Source organism: Siphateles boraxobius, unplaced genomic scaffold (genome assembly GCF_051911475.1).
Source record: "Siphateles boraxobius isolate OS27281-9 unplaced genomic scaffold, OSU_SipBor_1 20, whole genome shotgun sequence".
NCBI classification, from domain to species: domain Eukaryota; kingdom Metazoa; phylum Chordata; class Actinopteri; order Cypriniformes; family Leuciscidae; genus Siphateles; species Siphateles boraxobius.
This window is the reverse complement of record NW_027508811.1, coordinates 21005811-21023418: the sequence shown is the minus strand read 5'-3', so window position 1 is coordinate 21023418 and position 17608 is coordinate 21005811. Positions and strand designations below refer to the sequence as shown.

Below are 17608 nucleotides of genomic sequence, written 5' to 3'. Positions count from 1 at the left end.
AAGTAAATGCATTTCTAAGGATACTGAGGAAGGTCTGACTCTGAGATGGCGAACGGGAAGATGGTTGTAACATTAGCAACACACTATTAGCTGTTTGATAACATAAACAAGCAAAAGGCTAATCATATTAATTACCGTTATGTGTCCAACGTTGTCAAGCGCGATATCATTGTGCAGCATTTACCTCAATAAGTTGTAGTGATGGGTCATTCAAGAACGATCCGTTTTAGGGCTACACGATTAATCGTATTTTCAATCACGATAACGATATATGCCTCTAGATTAATTTTAAACAATCGTCGCGATATTTGCCTACTCATTATTTATCCTGAAAACGACTTTTTTTGTGACATTTGCGTCAAGACAACTCTAGCGTTGATGTTTGTAGTTTCCAGATGTAAATAGCTTAAATCTCCCAAAAAGAGCTTTTCTTTTACATGTTCTGCCCGGTGTTTTACTTAATCTGTGCAATCTGGCAACCCTGCGCACGCTCACTCTACACTGAGGAAAAAGCACTGATGATCTGAAAACAAACATGCAGTGGAGTTTAGCGATCTCCATAGCGATATTCTGCTTACATGAAATTGTCATACAGCCAGTCTTTTTCTTCCCAAGCCACTTGTGCTGTTTGTGTGACTAAAGCTGCAAATCAACCCTTCAGCGATTTATTTGGAAAAAATCAAAACATGGATCTCCACCTTACTGTTTGGTATTATGTTTGCAGAATTAAACAATAATTTGGAATTATTGGAAATAATGAGGAGTTTCACTGTACTATCTTTTGAAGTTTAAGGTTTTACCAGTTTTAATGATGTGAATCAGTTGAAAACGACAGCCGCTGACAGTTTTCAGTGTCTATCAATAAGTAGGCTATCGTTCTTTGCCGTATGAATTTGCTGAGTGATCTGGAGTTTGTCTCATTTGCAACCGAATAGTCGCTTAGAAGATCTGATGTGAAGACACATCACAATCTAAACCATGCATCATCTAAACCATGCATTTTGTATTGACTTGCAACCTACAGGCCTTTTAGGTGAAGTGTAGGTTGGTAAAGAATGCGCGAAATGGCCGTTAGGCCTATTACATTACCAAATGACTCGAAAAAAGATGTTCATTTTGATGAATTAGATCGAACAAGAGAATCAGTAAACTTCCCAGTAAGTTGACCGAGTGAATCTCTGAGCTGAGTGGAGGCGGGGCTAATTAGCATATTCATAGATCCGAATATACTACTGTAAATGAAGCAAGGGTGTGGTACATTCAAGCTATATTTTAAGGCATGAAGGCATTTTTTTCACATAACTTTTTGTATTTTCATTTTGGTGATCAAAGATGAGTTATAAAGAATAAATTTTAATATTACTTATTTGTGTAATTATACTCTAAAAAGGACACCTTAAAATAAAGTGTAATCCAATATACTTGTGTTCATCTTTTATTGCAAAACGCTTTTGCTGCTATTTAAGTGGGATATGGTTAGGGTTAGGGTTAGGTACAGAGCAAGTGGTTAGTGGTATGGTTAAGTTCAAGGGTAGGGTCAACAGTCTAATTATAAATGTAATAACTGCAGGTATTTAAAAAAATAATTACAATGTAAAAACATTCATTTAGACGATAAATGCATTGTATCAAATTATTAATTTATATGTTAATACAGTACATAGTAGTTAAAGACAGTTAAAATAAAGTGGATCTGTTCATTATTTTTTTAGTAATAATTTTTGTTTTCTTGATGAATATATCCTTTAAATATAGTCAATATTTTGGCATGTCTAAACATGACTAAAACTAAAGATAATTTTAGTCACAAATAACAGAAAATAACATTTTAACTGATCAGGAAGTGCAAAATCAAACCAAACATGCAAGCATTTTTAAATCATATATCATGTATCTGTCTGTTCATCTCAAAGCTATTGTACAATATTATAAAGATATTGTTGACTAGGAATGTATTGTAATAAGTCATATGGACTACTACAATGAAACTTGTGAGAATCTTTTATTTTATTTTTCATTTTCTGAGCTCAACAGCCCCTATACCCATACTATGTATGAGTGTATGAGAAGGATATTCTTCATAACATCTTTCATATTCCACAGAAGCAAGAAAACCAAGGGGTTTGGAACGACAAGAAGGTGAATAAATGATTGCAGAATTATTTATGGGAGAGATATCCCTTTAACTTTTCATCAAGAGAAGAATTAATTTGTCAAGGAAATCTCACGGCGCATCTCGGCAATCTAGTAAATTGAGTTTGTGAGGCTGTTACATCCAGCCATATGGCACCACACTCAGGCAGACCAAAAACATTAATCCCTGCCCTGACAAAAGGACAATGTGCATTAAAAAAAAAATTTGAAGGTAAAAAAAAAGGGCACATGGCCTGCAATATAAAAGCACATCGAACATGTGAATGCACCTTTTATATAAGTCATTTACAGCTGTGTCACAAGAGAATGTACAAATACAGAAAACATGTGCTTTGGGTTTAGAGATGCTGTGTTGGAGTTTAGTCGCTGTTATTTCACAGACCTTAGGTTTTTGAGCTCTTTTAATCTGGCTATACCTGTAAGTAGGGCCATGCTTTGGCACTGATATGACTGTGGCTATATGTGGTGGATAAGGTGCGATAGAAAGAAAGCTGTCTCTTGCAGGTTGTGATGGTATTTTGCTTGTCTAACAGGGTGTACTGATGGTCCTTTAACATAGATACACCTCTACTACACAAACAGACAGAAAGAGAGACGCATGAGACAGATTAAAGGTGCTCTCTGCCACTTTTTAATGTCAATGACAGCCCTATGAGAGAGCGAGCAGGAAAGAGACTTAATATGCCTGCAGGCTTTTTGGCACTCGAGTCTCCTACTGCTTAGAGAGGGAATTCCTTCTGAAGACCAATAATGACACACATACATACATGCTGGTTCTTTTGAGAATAAGAAAGAGTGTGATGAGGCAAGGAGAAGAAGAGAGACACAGAGTTGTGTCTGTGAGGCTGCTTGACAGAAAATTCCTTGAGAGAAAGAGCCAAACAGTTGACGATGCATTCTCGCCACAAATAAACCGTGGAAAGAGGCAAAGAAATATTAATAAGCATGCTGTAGAGGGAGTATTGTTATAACTCAATGTTATAATTATTAAATGAGGAAAATTACTGTTTCTGCATGCAAATAAGCATGCTGTCTTCAACACATAAAAAGGATTTTAGAAAGGCCAAGCTGAATTAGCAAGTGTGACGCAACACACATTAATTCTCCTCTGCTGGGAGAAGCATTTCGGAGTTTATTCTGGTCAAGAACTGCCCACTTGGGAAAAAGTCTGACCAACATCAAATCGAACAATTATGTTTTGTTCTTACATGACTTTTAGGGGCACGTTTATCAGAAATATTTGTGTTTTATATTATTTAGTGCTGTCAGTTAAACGCGTTATTAACGGCGTTAACGCAAACCCATTTTAACGGCGTAAATTTTTTTATCGCGAGATTAACGCTCTTTTTGGCATAGCAAACTTTGTAGTTTTTTTCACATGCTGTTGCAACAACTAGTACCGTTGGAAAAACTACAACATCACACTGGATAGCTAGTAAACATACAACAGACACGCCGCACACACTACGTTTTGAGTGGATGGCGCGAGACACGATCTAGAGACGTGCACTCTCAACGCAATAGAGTGCGGCGCGGGACTAGATTTGATGGCCGAGTGCGGGCGCGGGCGGTAATGCACTCACTCTGTGTGTGCGGGTACGGGAGAATAAAATGATTTGCGGGACTCCCGCAAACTAGAAATATCTATGAATAAAACATAAAAACGAATACATTTTTATTCATATGTTGTAGAAAAGCAACAAGAACATCTATAACAAAATAAAAACATTTTACAGGCCAGAGTTTCGTTTTATAACATGTTTGCAGCGTTGAGCGATGTAGCCAATCACAGACATATGTGTTGATTTCTTGAACGCAATGGCCAATCAGATGCATTTAAGATTGACTCCCCTCACCACTCAAAACTGACTTTTTGTTCAGTGCTGAATTCTGTATGCTGGCAAAGCCTCTAATTATAACAAACAACGTGTATATTATGAAAGATTCATTGTGCAGTCAGCTTTATTGATAATAACAGAGATGTGGGAGATCGCGATAAACTGATGTCAGCTTTTTAGGAATTTGCGCACTTAGCGCGCATTCAGTCATGCCAAACCATGCACGCAGTAGCCTGCTCGCTTTTATGTTATGACAGTGGTTTGTGTTTTGCTTTAATAACAAATAATTTATCAGGAGCATTTATGCTGATGTGTATGGTGGTGACACGTAGGCGAAAGTATTTGGAGGTAGCCTACAAAAAAAAGTGTATTTGCGGGCGGGACAAAAATGTTGCGGGCGGGAGAAAGTAACAGGAAGTAGTTGAGAACAACAGTTATAACAACCCACGTATTAAAAAAATGGTCGGGTTTAAATCGGGCTCGGGCTCATAATTACAATTAATATACTTTCGACACAATGTGCACAGGCTCGGGTAGGGTCGGGCTTGATTTTTTGGTCCCGATCTAAGCTCTACAATGGATCATTTCAGACAGAAGCACATGGATACCACAGCTAAGAACAAACTTACTGCCGATCCACTTTTCCATGTTGATAAGAGCATTAAAGGAGAACTCCGGCGCAAAATGATCCTGGGGTGTAATAACACATTGGTACCGAGTCGACTGTTCTCTGGGATTTGTTTTCATGATAATCGAGTGTAAAGAGTTTTATCTCTAAAAAATGTTTAGCTTATAACGCTAGTATATGGGGCATATAATAAGTAAAAAGAGATCGCTAGTTAATACCACTAACAAGGCTCAAAATAGCCCCACACTAACACGGTAGCTTAATGAGGGTCTCTACATACAAACCGAAGGACTGAGAACTTTGTAAGTGTACAGACAGTTTAATAATAATATACTTTATAAAGACAGTACCATCGCGGAGCCATCTTTGGAAAACAGTCTCGACCAGTCGAACCACGAAAGCCGTGCTACGAGCTGAACTGTGACTTGGAATCTCACAGTTCAGCTCACTTAGCACGGCGTTAGTGGTTCGACTGGTCGAGACTGTTTCCCAAAGATGGCTCCTGCCTGTATGCGCGATGGTACTGTCTTTATAAAGTATATTGGGACAAAAAAAATAATGGGACAAATAGAAATCAAGGGACATTTAGAATAGATAAAAATGCGCGATTAAACGGGATTAATTGCGAGTTAACTATGGCATTGATGCGATTAATCGAGATTAAATATTTTAATCGTTTGACAGCACTAATATTATTCTTTCTTCTGAATCAATTCAATGGACTCTTTTCACAGACTGTGATGACAGATTTCCAGAGTTATTAACAATTGTGAATCTAGAAATGTAGTTTTTTTTCATTATTTTAATGAAAAAACAAATGTAATGTACATTTATAACAACATACTTTGTGCTGTATTACCTTGGCAATAAATTCTGCTCATTCTGCTGTGTGACTGTCTAATAAAACAGCTCAGGGAGTGACAGCAAATTTTGACATCTTTCTCACTTCTGAACAACCTGATCAATCTCTTAAGATTTTTTTCCCTCTTTAAAGTCATAGAAACGCTATTGTGGATTTTTTTCTTTTGCTATTGGGGCAACTGGGAAAGCAAAAATTATATTTTTGGTAATTTCCATTCACCACTAGAAGTTTACCGGACTATGACAACTTTGGCTTCTGAGAAGCCTGCAATGTGAAAAGGGCCCATAAATCGGCAAAATTCTGAAATATTTCAAAAAAGGATACAGCAGCTGTGAACAGCAATTTTCAAGAATGTGTGTACACATTTTGTCCATTCAAGTGCTAAATATACAGAATATCCTTATTCAAATATAAAAAAATGGAAACCTGGGAAACAAATCCTTCCTCAAGCTGATACCTTGAAAGAACTCTTTTTTCCACATTTTACCCCAGAGATGTGTTGTACCGGCCAATCAGATCATTACTGGCGATTTCAGTCAGCTCTTGCTTTTTTATTTAGGGATCCACCTATACCATTTTTTCCAGAATCGATCTGATACCAAAAATTCAAAATATCAACCAATACCGATCCGATACCAGCGTGTGTTTTTTTTAAATCAAGTAGAATTTCTATAACTCTTTGTGTTGAACTAATAATCACTCTTTTGTTTGTAAAACACAATCTACTTAATACAGACAACTTCACTATAAAGAAAAACAACAAATCCAAAAAATGTATGATCATAATCTATGACAAAAATGCTAATATAAACTAGATTCGTGGATAATTCAGCAGTAAAATTTACTCTAGAAAAATCAAGAGTGCACAATCATTTTATAAAATCTGAACATTTAGTGAAAAAAAACATTTAGTGGGGAAAAAATAAGAGACAATAAGTGTAGTACTAAATCTGGTAAAACGTTACATATTGCTCTTTGTATTGTTGTAAAATACATTCATGAAAAACATCAATATAGATAAAAAAATCAAAAAGATAAAAGAATGTAGGCTATACTATCAAATTAAGACATTTTTTTAAATGTATAGCGCAGCTGTTAAATGAGGCAGCAACATATGATAGATAGGACAGAACAAGAAAGGCTATTAATAATCTTTCATTGCGCAAAAGTATTATGATATGAAAGGCTCCAATACAGTGCGGCACAAATCGCTTATGCGCATCCTGAGCGCAGAATGATGCTGTTGAAGCAAGTCACAGCACGCAGCTCTTCGAGTCCGCATTGAAATGTTCAAAGAACTAAGGAAAAACATATTGATGCGTAGTGTATTATACAGGATCTATCTATGCAATAGTTTAATTCAGCCTTTTCTTTTAACAGTTTTAAATTTAAGTTACTGTGCGCGTGAAGAACAATTATAGTGTTCTCTACTCCAGTGTTGTGATCTAACAGACACACCCGGTGGAAAGTAACATGATTAAGGTACAGCAATACAGTCCAGCAAGATAAAGTCATTTTATGCGAAACCATAGAACTTTATCTACAGATCAAATATAATAATATTAACATTGAATCACCTTGGAGAGAGTATCATTGCGTTCGGTTACGACAGTCAACATGAAGTGCTGTTTGAATGCTGAATGGAGGATGTCTGACAGCCACAGCGGAGGAAAAAGTTTACTTGAACTTGAATGTGGAGAACGACTTAAATATTCATTTCTACCACACATTATACTATAGAATGGCTTCTGAACACTTATAATATAGTGAATGAAAAGTTTATGGTGCTTTATAATGTTTTTGTGTCTTTTGTGGGGCTTAACAATAACACAGAATAGTATACGCACAATATCGGATTTGGATCGGCCTCGTCTAACCGATACCCGATCCGGCCAAGAATGGCAGTATTGGAGCCGATACTGATACTGAGTATCGGATCGGTGCATCCCTATTTTTAATGAGTGCAAAATGCATCAGTGCACAGACTGTGGGCGGTCTGTTGGAATGCCATCTGATGATCGTCTGATTGTCATCGAGAAAATACCCTTCTGATAATAGATTTATTAAACTCCTGACACAGAGTAAGGTGTAACGCAGTTATAATGTTATTCACATGTTCGTTTGAAATAACCTTTCATGGCAATTTGCAGGGAAATTCGGAAGCTGCAGCCATTTGAGTCTATGCTTTTAGATGAATTTCAGATGGAATGTTTCTGCAGCGTACAGTTTGGCTGATGTGTCCGTCTTACCTCATTCTCTCAGTGTGATAGGAGCAATCACCGGGTGACCCTGATAGTGATCTATGCATACTCTACAGATCACATGGTGTTATATAGTCGTATGTGAGCCAGCGTCTCCCTATCTACCTCTTTTCATCTCACTCTCTATAAGCCGCAGGAGAAAATACGCAGAGTGGCGTGTGTGCAAAAGCAAACCACACCAAACAGTAACAGGAAAACCAGCATCTAGTTAACATTACGATGATGGTATTAGATCTCACTCTCTTTAGCCCATTTATTCCTGTAAAACATCCTCATGAGCACAGGAAAGAGAAACGGTGACAGCGATTGAAAGAGAAAGGTACACGTCAAGATCCAGTGACCGCAGAGCTAACATGCTTCAACATGACAGCCGTCTTTAATCACACAGCACCAAGGGAACACGCAGCTTAAATGTGTTTGCATGGACACTATTGTCCTGTACATCAAGGGAATACAGATTTTTCTTTTCTTTATATCTCGGCTGCTCTGGTATCGTGAGTGCTCTGCTGGGGGATTCCTGCTAATTACTTGCACATTCCCTTCTTCCTCTATTAAAGCCAGGCAACCATTCCCCCTTACAATCTACAGTACCGCCGCCACTAGAGAAGAAGACCAAACCGGAGACAAAACATAAGTGAGAGAGAACAGAAAAAAGATACAGCTGTATTATAAGTGTCCTTATGTGGAATGTGAATTCTGAACTAAAACAGAAAGACTGTTTGACATTTGAAGGCCATGATGGTATCTAGTTTATGCCAAAGACGGTTTGTCATACAGCCTGATACGACGACTGACCGTGTGTGTTCTAGTGCAACAGAAAGGTGGCTAGGCATCTGTGTGTTTGTCTGCCATATGCATGTTGTGGCGTATCACAAAAGTGTCATGTATGTGAGGTTTCTCCCTTGGCACGCGGGCAGCTTCGCAATCAAAGGTCGGAATTCATCAACACTGGCATCCTCCGACATCTTGAAGCAATCTAAGGTTTACTCCAAGGGTGGGCGGGGGCGCGTCTGTTTGCCTGAGCGCGGGTGTTTGTGTGTGTGCGTGGATGTGAGAGGGGGTTCCTGACATTCGCTAACAGAAATTGAGGACGGCGCATTTGAAACTTTTCCTGTGAGCTATATTTAATCCATTACGGAGAAGCAGAGGCATGTCTATCTACGATCAGACTTTTAGCGAAAGAGATGCCCAATTAATGAGGCTCTTGCAAACAATACACAGCACTTGGCAAAGTTCAACGTTGTGTGCATATTTAGGCCTCCAAAAATATCCAAATTACGACCGTGTCTGTAAATCAGAAGAGGGTCAGGAGGATCAATCTCTCCATCATGTGAACGCCTGTGACGGCTGCTCCCTCTGCACTCACAGACAACGCTCTTTGTATGAGTGAGGATGCCCATATGGCTGTTTTACAGTGTACCATAAACAGAGGAGATAAACAGAGGAATGTGTGATTCTAATTTCCTTTGCAGACTGTAATGTACAGTGGGTGGAAGACAAATGGGGAATAGAAAAGTCAGAGATTGCCTAACCGCATTACCAACCTCTCTGGGACCCGGCGAATAACTGTTTACGCACACGCACAGATAAATTAGAAGATGCACAGCCACCCAAAGTTGATTGGCCCTCCAGAAAATGACATCTATTCATATCCCACCATCTGCAACTGCAATTGGGACGCTCAATACGGAAGCATGGGGGAAATCGTAAATAAAGGAATTTGGGTACAAGATGTCCAACTTCCATGTTTGTGTAATGAGAGGTGGGTGAGCAATCACGATGCTCGTTAGAGAAAGACAGTCGTAAAAAGACAGAGGACATCGTTTATTACACTATCCTCATTATTAATTTTATTTTCTCATCCATCCATTTATCCACTTATCCAATCAAGCAACTTCATTCCTGTTGCAGTGAATGTTCACCTACATTAAATTATGAATCACATACATCAGAAAGTTCTCAGATGGTCACAGTGTGCCGATGGCCCATGACCTGCTCCAATGACATTGAAGATTCTGTGGAAAATATGGTATTGACAGAGTGCCACAACGATTATCCACAAGCCGAGACGGGCACAAAGTAAGTGTCAATAACAACAGTCTGATCAAATGCGCACTTGATGCTTTGTGTCACACACACATAGAGACACACACACGTAATCACACAAGGAGAGAAAATTGAGACATCAACTGATTTGAAGTTCAACCCTCAGGCGAAGGATGCAAATCACAGTCTCATTATGTGTGTGTGTGTGTGTGTGTGTGTGTGTGTGTGTGTGTGTGTGTGTGTGTGTGTGTGTGTGTGTGTGTGTGTGTGTGTGTGTGTGTGTGTGTGTGTGTGTGTGTGTGTGTATTGGGGGGAAGACGAGCACAAGATTTAGTGTCTTCCCACTTCTATTACCTACTGTTTACACGGAGGGTTTGAGCGAAGGGAAAGGACAGAAAGAGAGCGATGAAGGTGCACTTGCGGTACGACAGCGCATGTGTGTTGCATGCGGTATTAGACTGACTTCTCACAATGAGATTAATTGAACAGCAACATTGCGTACAAATAAGACCTACTATCCCAGAAGACTACCAACTACACATACCCGCTCATTTCCACACACACTCTTGCACTGCCTGAACAGGCATATAGGTTTTGTTCCTAGCGCTACCCTAGGTACTTGATTTTGATCTGTGTTTTGCATTAGTCTCTTTTCCCATGTCTCCCTCTCCCTCATTTATATTTACGTGCGTCGCGTGTGCATCTGAAATTTCTGTGCGGGTATCTGAAAGTCGTGATGTCATATTTCATTTTTCCTGTTTACTCGACTAAGATTAACAGCGTAAAAACATTTACGACACATTCCAGAAAACCAGTCCCGAAAAAGCCTGTCTGCATTCCAACATAACGCACCCCAAAAAACAGCAGCAACAGCAGCAGTGGTGGCAGCGTGTGAGAAAAACAATCCACAGACCTGCAGGATTCAACAGAGAGAAAACTTACAACAACACAGAACTGCACATGCCTCCTCCTCTCCACTGCACATGTTTAGCACACACAGTCTCAAATTTCAGGGAACCCTCAGATCCTCAGTCGTGACGGCGCAGGAACATGTGCATATGTGTGGATGTGTTCGTGTGTGTGTATGTGTAATAGTGCATGTGGGTCTTACCGGATGGCACGAAATGAAGAACTTTGTTTGCTTCCATCATTCCCTTCTCAACCCATAATCATCCTGTAGTCCTGACACTAATGAGGGCAAGATCACCTCTGCTCCGGTCTCCTCTCTCTCCCCTCCTCTCTTCACTTCTACCTCTTCCTCTCTCTCTCTCTCCCTCCCTTGCTCGCTCTCTCTCTCTCTCTCTCTCTCTCTCTCATTCCTCAGACATATTTAGTGAGTCAGCCTTGCCCTGCCTCCGCTGAGCTGTGACTCTGGGTCCTAAAGCCTACATTTCCTGCATTTCACTTTGCGTACTTGATGTTTGCGGTCATAAATCGTCACGACAAATTCTGTCTAGCATTTAGCATTACTTTTGTATGAGAGAGAAGTGAGTCTGTGCCATAGTCAATAACATGTCTATTCGGACAAAATTATGCATGATTTTGATACAGGTGGCGTGCCTGTAAGATTACAAACTGATGACACTGTAATGCCCTTTGTTTCTTTTACAATAACATATAATTTCCATTATGTTATTGTACAATAACAATAACATTCTAGAATCAAGCTAAATCATTGCATGCTAGAAATACACACCCTGTTGTGAGGTGTGGTGCTTCTGGATTATTTGATGCTGTTATTTTTGGTGAAGACATGTTGAAACAATACTGTTTCAGAGAGATTTACTGCAAAGATGGCTTCAGAAATTAGCAGACACACTATTCTGTTTGAGAATCAGTGCAACACTGTCTTTGCAAGGTGGCTATACGGTTAAATAAATGCAAGAGAAAATACAAATTCAAACAGATGTTTAAAAAAGTATGCAAATAGTACATTATTGCATTCGAATAGATTTTGAATGACGATTTAAGTCATTCTAGCAATTTAAAAAAAATATTTTTAAAAATTAAACTTTAATCTTAAATTATAAAGCTGATGAACCGAATATAAAAACAATATATTTTGCACAAACCTGTATGAATGTTTCTTCTGTGAAACATAAAGGAAGATATTTTGAGAAATGTGTTTTTCATGTCAATGCAATGGAGGTCGATGGTAACCAAAACTGTTCACTTACTGTACCAACATTCTTCAAAAGTATCTCCTTCTCTATAAAAGAAAGTTATAAAGGTTTGGACTAACATGAGGGTGAAATTTTCATTTTTGGGTGAACTATCCCTTAAAAACTAACCATTTAAGTTTGAACAGTGGCTGAATAAATGGCAGAAATGTGTGGAGAAGTAGTAAATGAAAAAAATAGGATTATGATTATAAAGAAAAAAGAAAAAGCAACAAAAGAAGACAGTAAACAAAAAGATGATGATAAACCAAAAGGCAAACAAAATAAGTAGAAGATCGAGAAGACAAAGCAGAAGTAGAGAAATGTTGAAGCAGGAAAAGAAACAGATTATGATGAGGAAGGAGTAAATAAAAAAAAGATGATGACAGAAAACAAGTCAAACAAGTCAGAAAGAAGAAGCACAGAAAACAATGTTGAAGATGAAGGCAAAGGAGAATAGAATGTTCGAGGAATTTCTAGCAAGCACAGTAATGACTCATCATTCCAATGGCTGTTTGTTTTATTTCTCTGTCGAGTGGGGTTGGGGGGGGGTCTGTTTTTTATTTCAGCCCTCACAATAAGTCTTATAAAAAGTGTAGAACCCCTCTCTCCTCCCTCCATTTTGTTGACATCAAAGGCTCTTTCCACAAAACACACCTGCTGGCAGCGTGTAAAACAGTTTTTAGAGGCATGTGTGTGTGTGTGTGGCTGGAATGTTCATACAGCTCTTGTGTAAACCCTAGACTGTATTGTGATGTACTGCTCTTTTAAACTATTCAGTTATGGCCAGACAGATTACCTCCCACAATATGACATGCAAAAAAGCGTTTGATTTGGCCACCTACGCTACCAACCATTCAACACAACGACACTACTGAAATGTCATACCTCACAATAATCATGCTGTCCATACATACACGCAGGGGTTAAAGTGGGCCGGAACGGTCCGGAACTGCGTTCCGGCACCTCAGATAAATTATTAAATAAATAGATTCATTAATCTCAACGAATCTCGCTGGTCCCGAGATGGACCGACTGGCCGACCAACCTCCCCGCCGAACGCGAGTGATTATAAGTGCGTGAAAGGCACTCACGGCGGTTGAGCGCGGTAAACTTAGTTTAATGCTCGATATTTCGTTGGAAATTGTTTTCCCTTGCCACTGTTCTATAGGGTCGGCAGTCTTACAAAGATATCAATAGCAGGATTAGTTTTAATATTATGTAACCATTATCGACATTAAATATTCGTTCAAAATCACTGTGCATTAATGCTGCATATTTATACCTGAGAATGCTTTGACGCGTTTCCACAACGTATGCCTAAGGGAACGTCTGCCAATTCCACTAACTGCGTTAAACGTAGCCTATAATTTATATTCTTTAAAATTACTTTTCAAATTCCAAAGCTTGTAGAAGGTTCCTATTGGCAATGCTGATCTGGTAGCCTTGAGTAAATTAACTTATCTAAGAAAATTATTCATAAAACTCATCAGTTTAGCCTATGTTTACTTTCTTCACTGACACAGACGAAAATGAAAAGACTATCAGTCAAAGTTCACCTTTATGAGGGGAAGAAATACGGGAGGATAAGGAAACTGAGAGAAAAAGAAAGATTAAGATGAGAGAGCATGTATTGACAAATAATCTAATGCCCACTGACATGGTTTTAAAGCTATTTATTATCCATTTTTTGGCCTTCAAAATTCTTAAATTGCACATATGTAGGTCAGAGAAATCAAAATTTTCACAGTGGAAAAAAAGCCCACGAACCCCCCTAACTACCTCACATTTAAATGCACATGACTGTGGGGGGTGAGGGGTAATGTGGGCTGATGTGGCTACAATGCCAGGGCTCAATTTTTGGCCCAGTGTTCAGCAATTTTAACATAGTATCGTCATCGTATCAGTGTTGATGGACCAAAATAAAACCATAGTAAATAAGTATTGTGATACTTGGTGCCACAGTGACACTCTTGTCCCAGAAAGTATTGCTATACCACGATACTCAATATGTTGTCCCACGGTGAGTCATTTTTCCCTGTTGCACCTACACAAAATTTGAGGGTTCCCCCACCTACCAAATCCCACTTTAACCACTGCATACACATAGTCTGATTTATTCAAATAGACGTGGTGTATGTGGGGTGTGAAGGGTTAAATCCTGATGTGGGCACAGGATGCTGTGGGTACACAGAGTGAGGTCAATCTCTGACCTTGCTATTGTCCTTGAGTTCAGCAGTTGTCCGGAGGTGCCAGACAAACAGACATACAGCACGAAATATTTGGGCTAGATTAGGGACGCAATGTGCATTGGCCAACAGAAAGAGATCCCTACAGCAAACCAAAGAGGGTTCTGGGTGACGCACTGCCCCCTAGTGCCCCCTTAGCGTTTAATGTTTCATGTTTCATGATTTTTAGACTGTATAAACTGTATATTCTTTCCCCTAACCCTAACCCTACCCATCACACAAAACTTTCTATATTCTTAGATTTAATAAAAACATCACTTAGTATGATTTATAAGCTGTTTTCCTCATTGGGACCAAACTATTTCCCCACAAAGACAAGGATTTTGAATATGGCCATCTTTGTGGGGACATTTTGTCCCCATAGAATAGGGTATAGCTGAACCACACACACACACACATGCTGTCACTTGTGTGCCCTAGACCTCACTTCCTATCTGTGTTTAACTGTGATAGTCAGATCATAAGCTTCACAGGAAATGTTTTGTTGTCTTTCTGGACAAACAATGGGTATTGGAGATTTATGGGTAGTGACTGCTGAGTGTAACACTTTAAGTCATGAAGTACAACCCCAAAACGTCACTTACCATCCTTTTGCATAATTCCTAAACTATCCATTCACATTACAAACACAAGTAATTGTGTTCTAGATAAGTAAAGCTGATCATTTACTCCCAAAAAGGTTTCAGTGCATTTAAATTATTAGGAATATGTTTGACTTGCATTTGGATAAAGAGGGGTATTTTCCAGCACAGGTCAATGTTCAGCTGCTCAAAAAATAATAATTAAAAAGAAATCATACACTAAGTGGTCTTTAATATATATTTTGACTATATTCCTTGTAAACTTATATGTTTTGGTTTTCTGTGATGTATTCTATATTTTTGTTACAAATTATGTTAATTTGTCACCAAGATATTTATCTTGTTATCAAGCTGGCAATTTGCTAAATGTTCTTGTGATAGCCCTTGTAATATGGAAACATTATTAATCAAACATCCATTTTGTTAAAAGGGGATTCTTTTTGTGGAAAAAAAAACATAATAGCAAAGAAAGCTTGACATATAATGAAACATATAAAGATTACTTCTAACAAAGAGAAAAATGATTAGCAAAAAATAAGAGTTGATCATTTTTGTGGCTGGGCAATTGTAAAAATCTGAACTGCTGCAGAAAATAATCTTTACTGATGTTTCGATGCTGTTATTGAAGTAGCAACAGATATTTTCTTCTCCACTTCTGTATCAGTTTCACATACATCTGAGTGAAACTAATTAATGAAAAAGAAAAACGTAGGGTGGGACATAATTCTATTGTTCGGTTGTTGATTGGATGGAGCCAGATGAATTTGAGCTTGACTGTAAGAAAGGGACAGATTTTAAAGACACAATATGTAAGATTTTTGTAATAAAATATTCAAAAATCACTTGCACAGTGTGATATATTTCCTGCAGTTGTGAACTTACAATATCCCAAAAGTTCCAAAAGAATTTAATTTCAGAGAAATTCCAATTTTAAATAATGGCTCGTCCAAGTTCACTTGTCCCCTGTCAATGACGTAATATCCGCGTTATCCCTGGTTTCTGCTCGTTCTGCCATAGTAACCATGGCGACAGACGTGGACAGCTGCGTTACGTCTAGCGGCACGCTCACGCTGTAGTTGTTTCAAACATTATGGACCATGGCAAGCGGACTTTGGGACAAAAGGAGAACTAAATAAGGATCAATATCAGCGTGGCGTTTTCGAGATGCCGAGAGCTCCACGTCCGTGACAAACTTCGACTTGACAGAGACGCCACTGTTGTGCATAATCCACGCAAATGTGCATAAAACTAATCAATGTTATATAGCTCAACACTATGAAATGTTAGATTATGATTACTGGTAGTATGTTATTCTAATGTTGATCTAGCTTATTGCTAGTCTCATAATGACAAACTAACTTTCAACACACTCAAATGCAGTTTAATTTGATAGTGTGTAGACTAGGGCTGGGTATCGTAACAAAATTTTCGATACCAATACCGATACCTTGACTTCGATACCGGTTCCTGAACGATACTTTTTTCGATACTAATTTTATCCATGTAACATTGCTTAAAGAAAAACTTTTATTTTTTACACTCATATTTTGAGTCTGTAAAAAAGCACAAGTGCTAAAGTTTTCTATGTTTCCTAATCATTTAACAACATGTATTCTTTACTTCAATGAGCTCATGGTTTCTGCCTTAACTTAATGCATTGTTTAACAATGTAAATGAAAGAAAATTAATTGAAATGTATTACACACAGTCACCCCTGATAACAGATCACTCTAAATTGTAATTTAGACACATGCATTTTCTGTAAAACTCCTTTGAAACGATATGTATTGTGAAAAATGCTATACAAATAAATGTGAATTGAATTAAATATAGGCTACTGGGGTGCGGGATATATGCCTCGCGCTCAGGACACATGAAGCTTGCGCAAAGCAAAGTAGCCTAATGATTATGGATGTGTCGGGAAACGATAGCAAGGAGATATTTTAATTGTTTATTAATGAACAAGTGTTTACTAAACGTGTTGGCTGCAAAGATGATTATTGCGAATTTGCGATGCTGACTCGTCATCCCTGCAGTAGTGAACGCGCGCGGCGTGCGCCTATATGGATTAGGTAATCAAACTATTTATTTCGAATTGTTTCGTTTAAAAGTAGACATATTTTGAACATATATAGAACTATTTCTCATGTCTGTGAGGCAAGTATCCTATACGCTGAGTTTTGGTTTATATGTGACGCGCTCCAGTTCTTGTAGTCGAAGGCGGATAAACTTTCTACTCTCGAGTGTATTCTGTGCGCTTTTAAGTGCCTTATAAGATTTACCGTGTTGCCGGTCTTGGCAGCAATTATCTTGTCGAAAATATTGCATTGTGTGCTTATGGCATCGAGTCGGGTACATAGGTACACTTTTGATCATTTCTACATCTATCTATCTGGGTTGGACGCTTACACACACACACACACACACACACACACACACACACACACACATACACACAGCCTCACGTGCGACGAGGCAGAGGCACGTCTCTGGGCAGCCGCGTAAACTACTGTTTTTCCGCCACAGCCAATCATGCTGCATGTTTATTGTTTCACTGACGTTGACGAGATTAAGCACTTAGGTACCGAAACTTGGTACCGAAAAACAAGACATGTTTCGGGACTTGGTAGTATCGAGGCAATTCGGTCGGTACCTAAAAAGTACCGAACTCGGTACCCAGCCCAAGTGTAGACCAAGTGAAACAGCGTTGCGTTACCTCACAAGTTTCATTCGCCTAAAAAACTGACCTGTGTGAGTATTAATTCAACACTTGCGGGTAGTTCGGTAGAATGAAATGTCCTTATTCCTTTATATCCGCGGGACTCGCGTG

General features: G+C 38.7%; 1 protein-coding gene across 16 annotated transcripts in view; it reads right to left on the bottom strand.

The window, feature by feature from the left end:
* Positions 1-17608, bottom strand: part of slc4a11 (solute carrier family 4 member 11) — an 85372-nt gene that overhangs the window by 62936 nt on the left and 4828 nt on the right. For 3 of the 16 annotated variants that reach the window (XM_077237456.1, XM_077237450.1, XM_077237462.1), the window contains exon 1: positions 10901-11041. The exons of 7 other annotated variants lie outside the window; for them this stretch is intronic. Coding sequence is in view for 4 of the 9 variants with exons in the window: in XM_077237454.1 (XP_077093569.1) it covers positions 10901-10940 (40 nt within the window). In the remaining 5 variants the exon portion in view is untranslated. Of the gene's footprint in view, positions 1-10641; positions 10698-10900; positions 11141-17608 lie in introns of those variants that run through there. 6 more of the 16 variants (XM_077237454.1, XM_077237443.1, XM_077237441.1 and 3 more) reach the window with 6 other exon arrangements.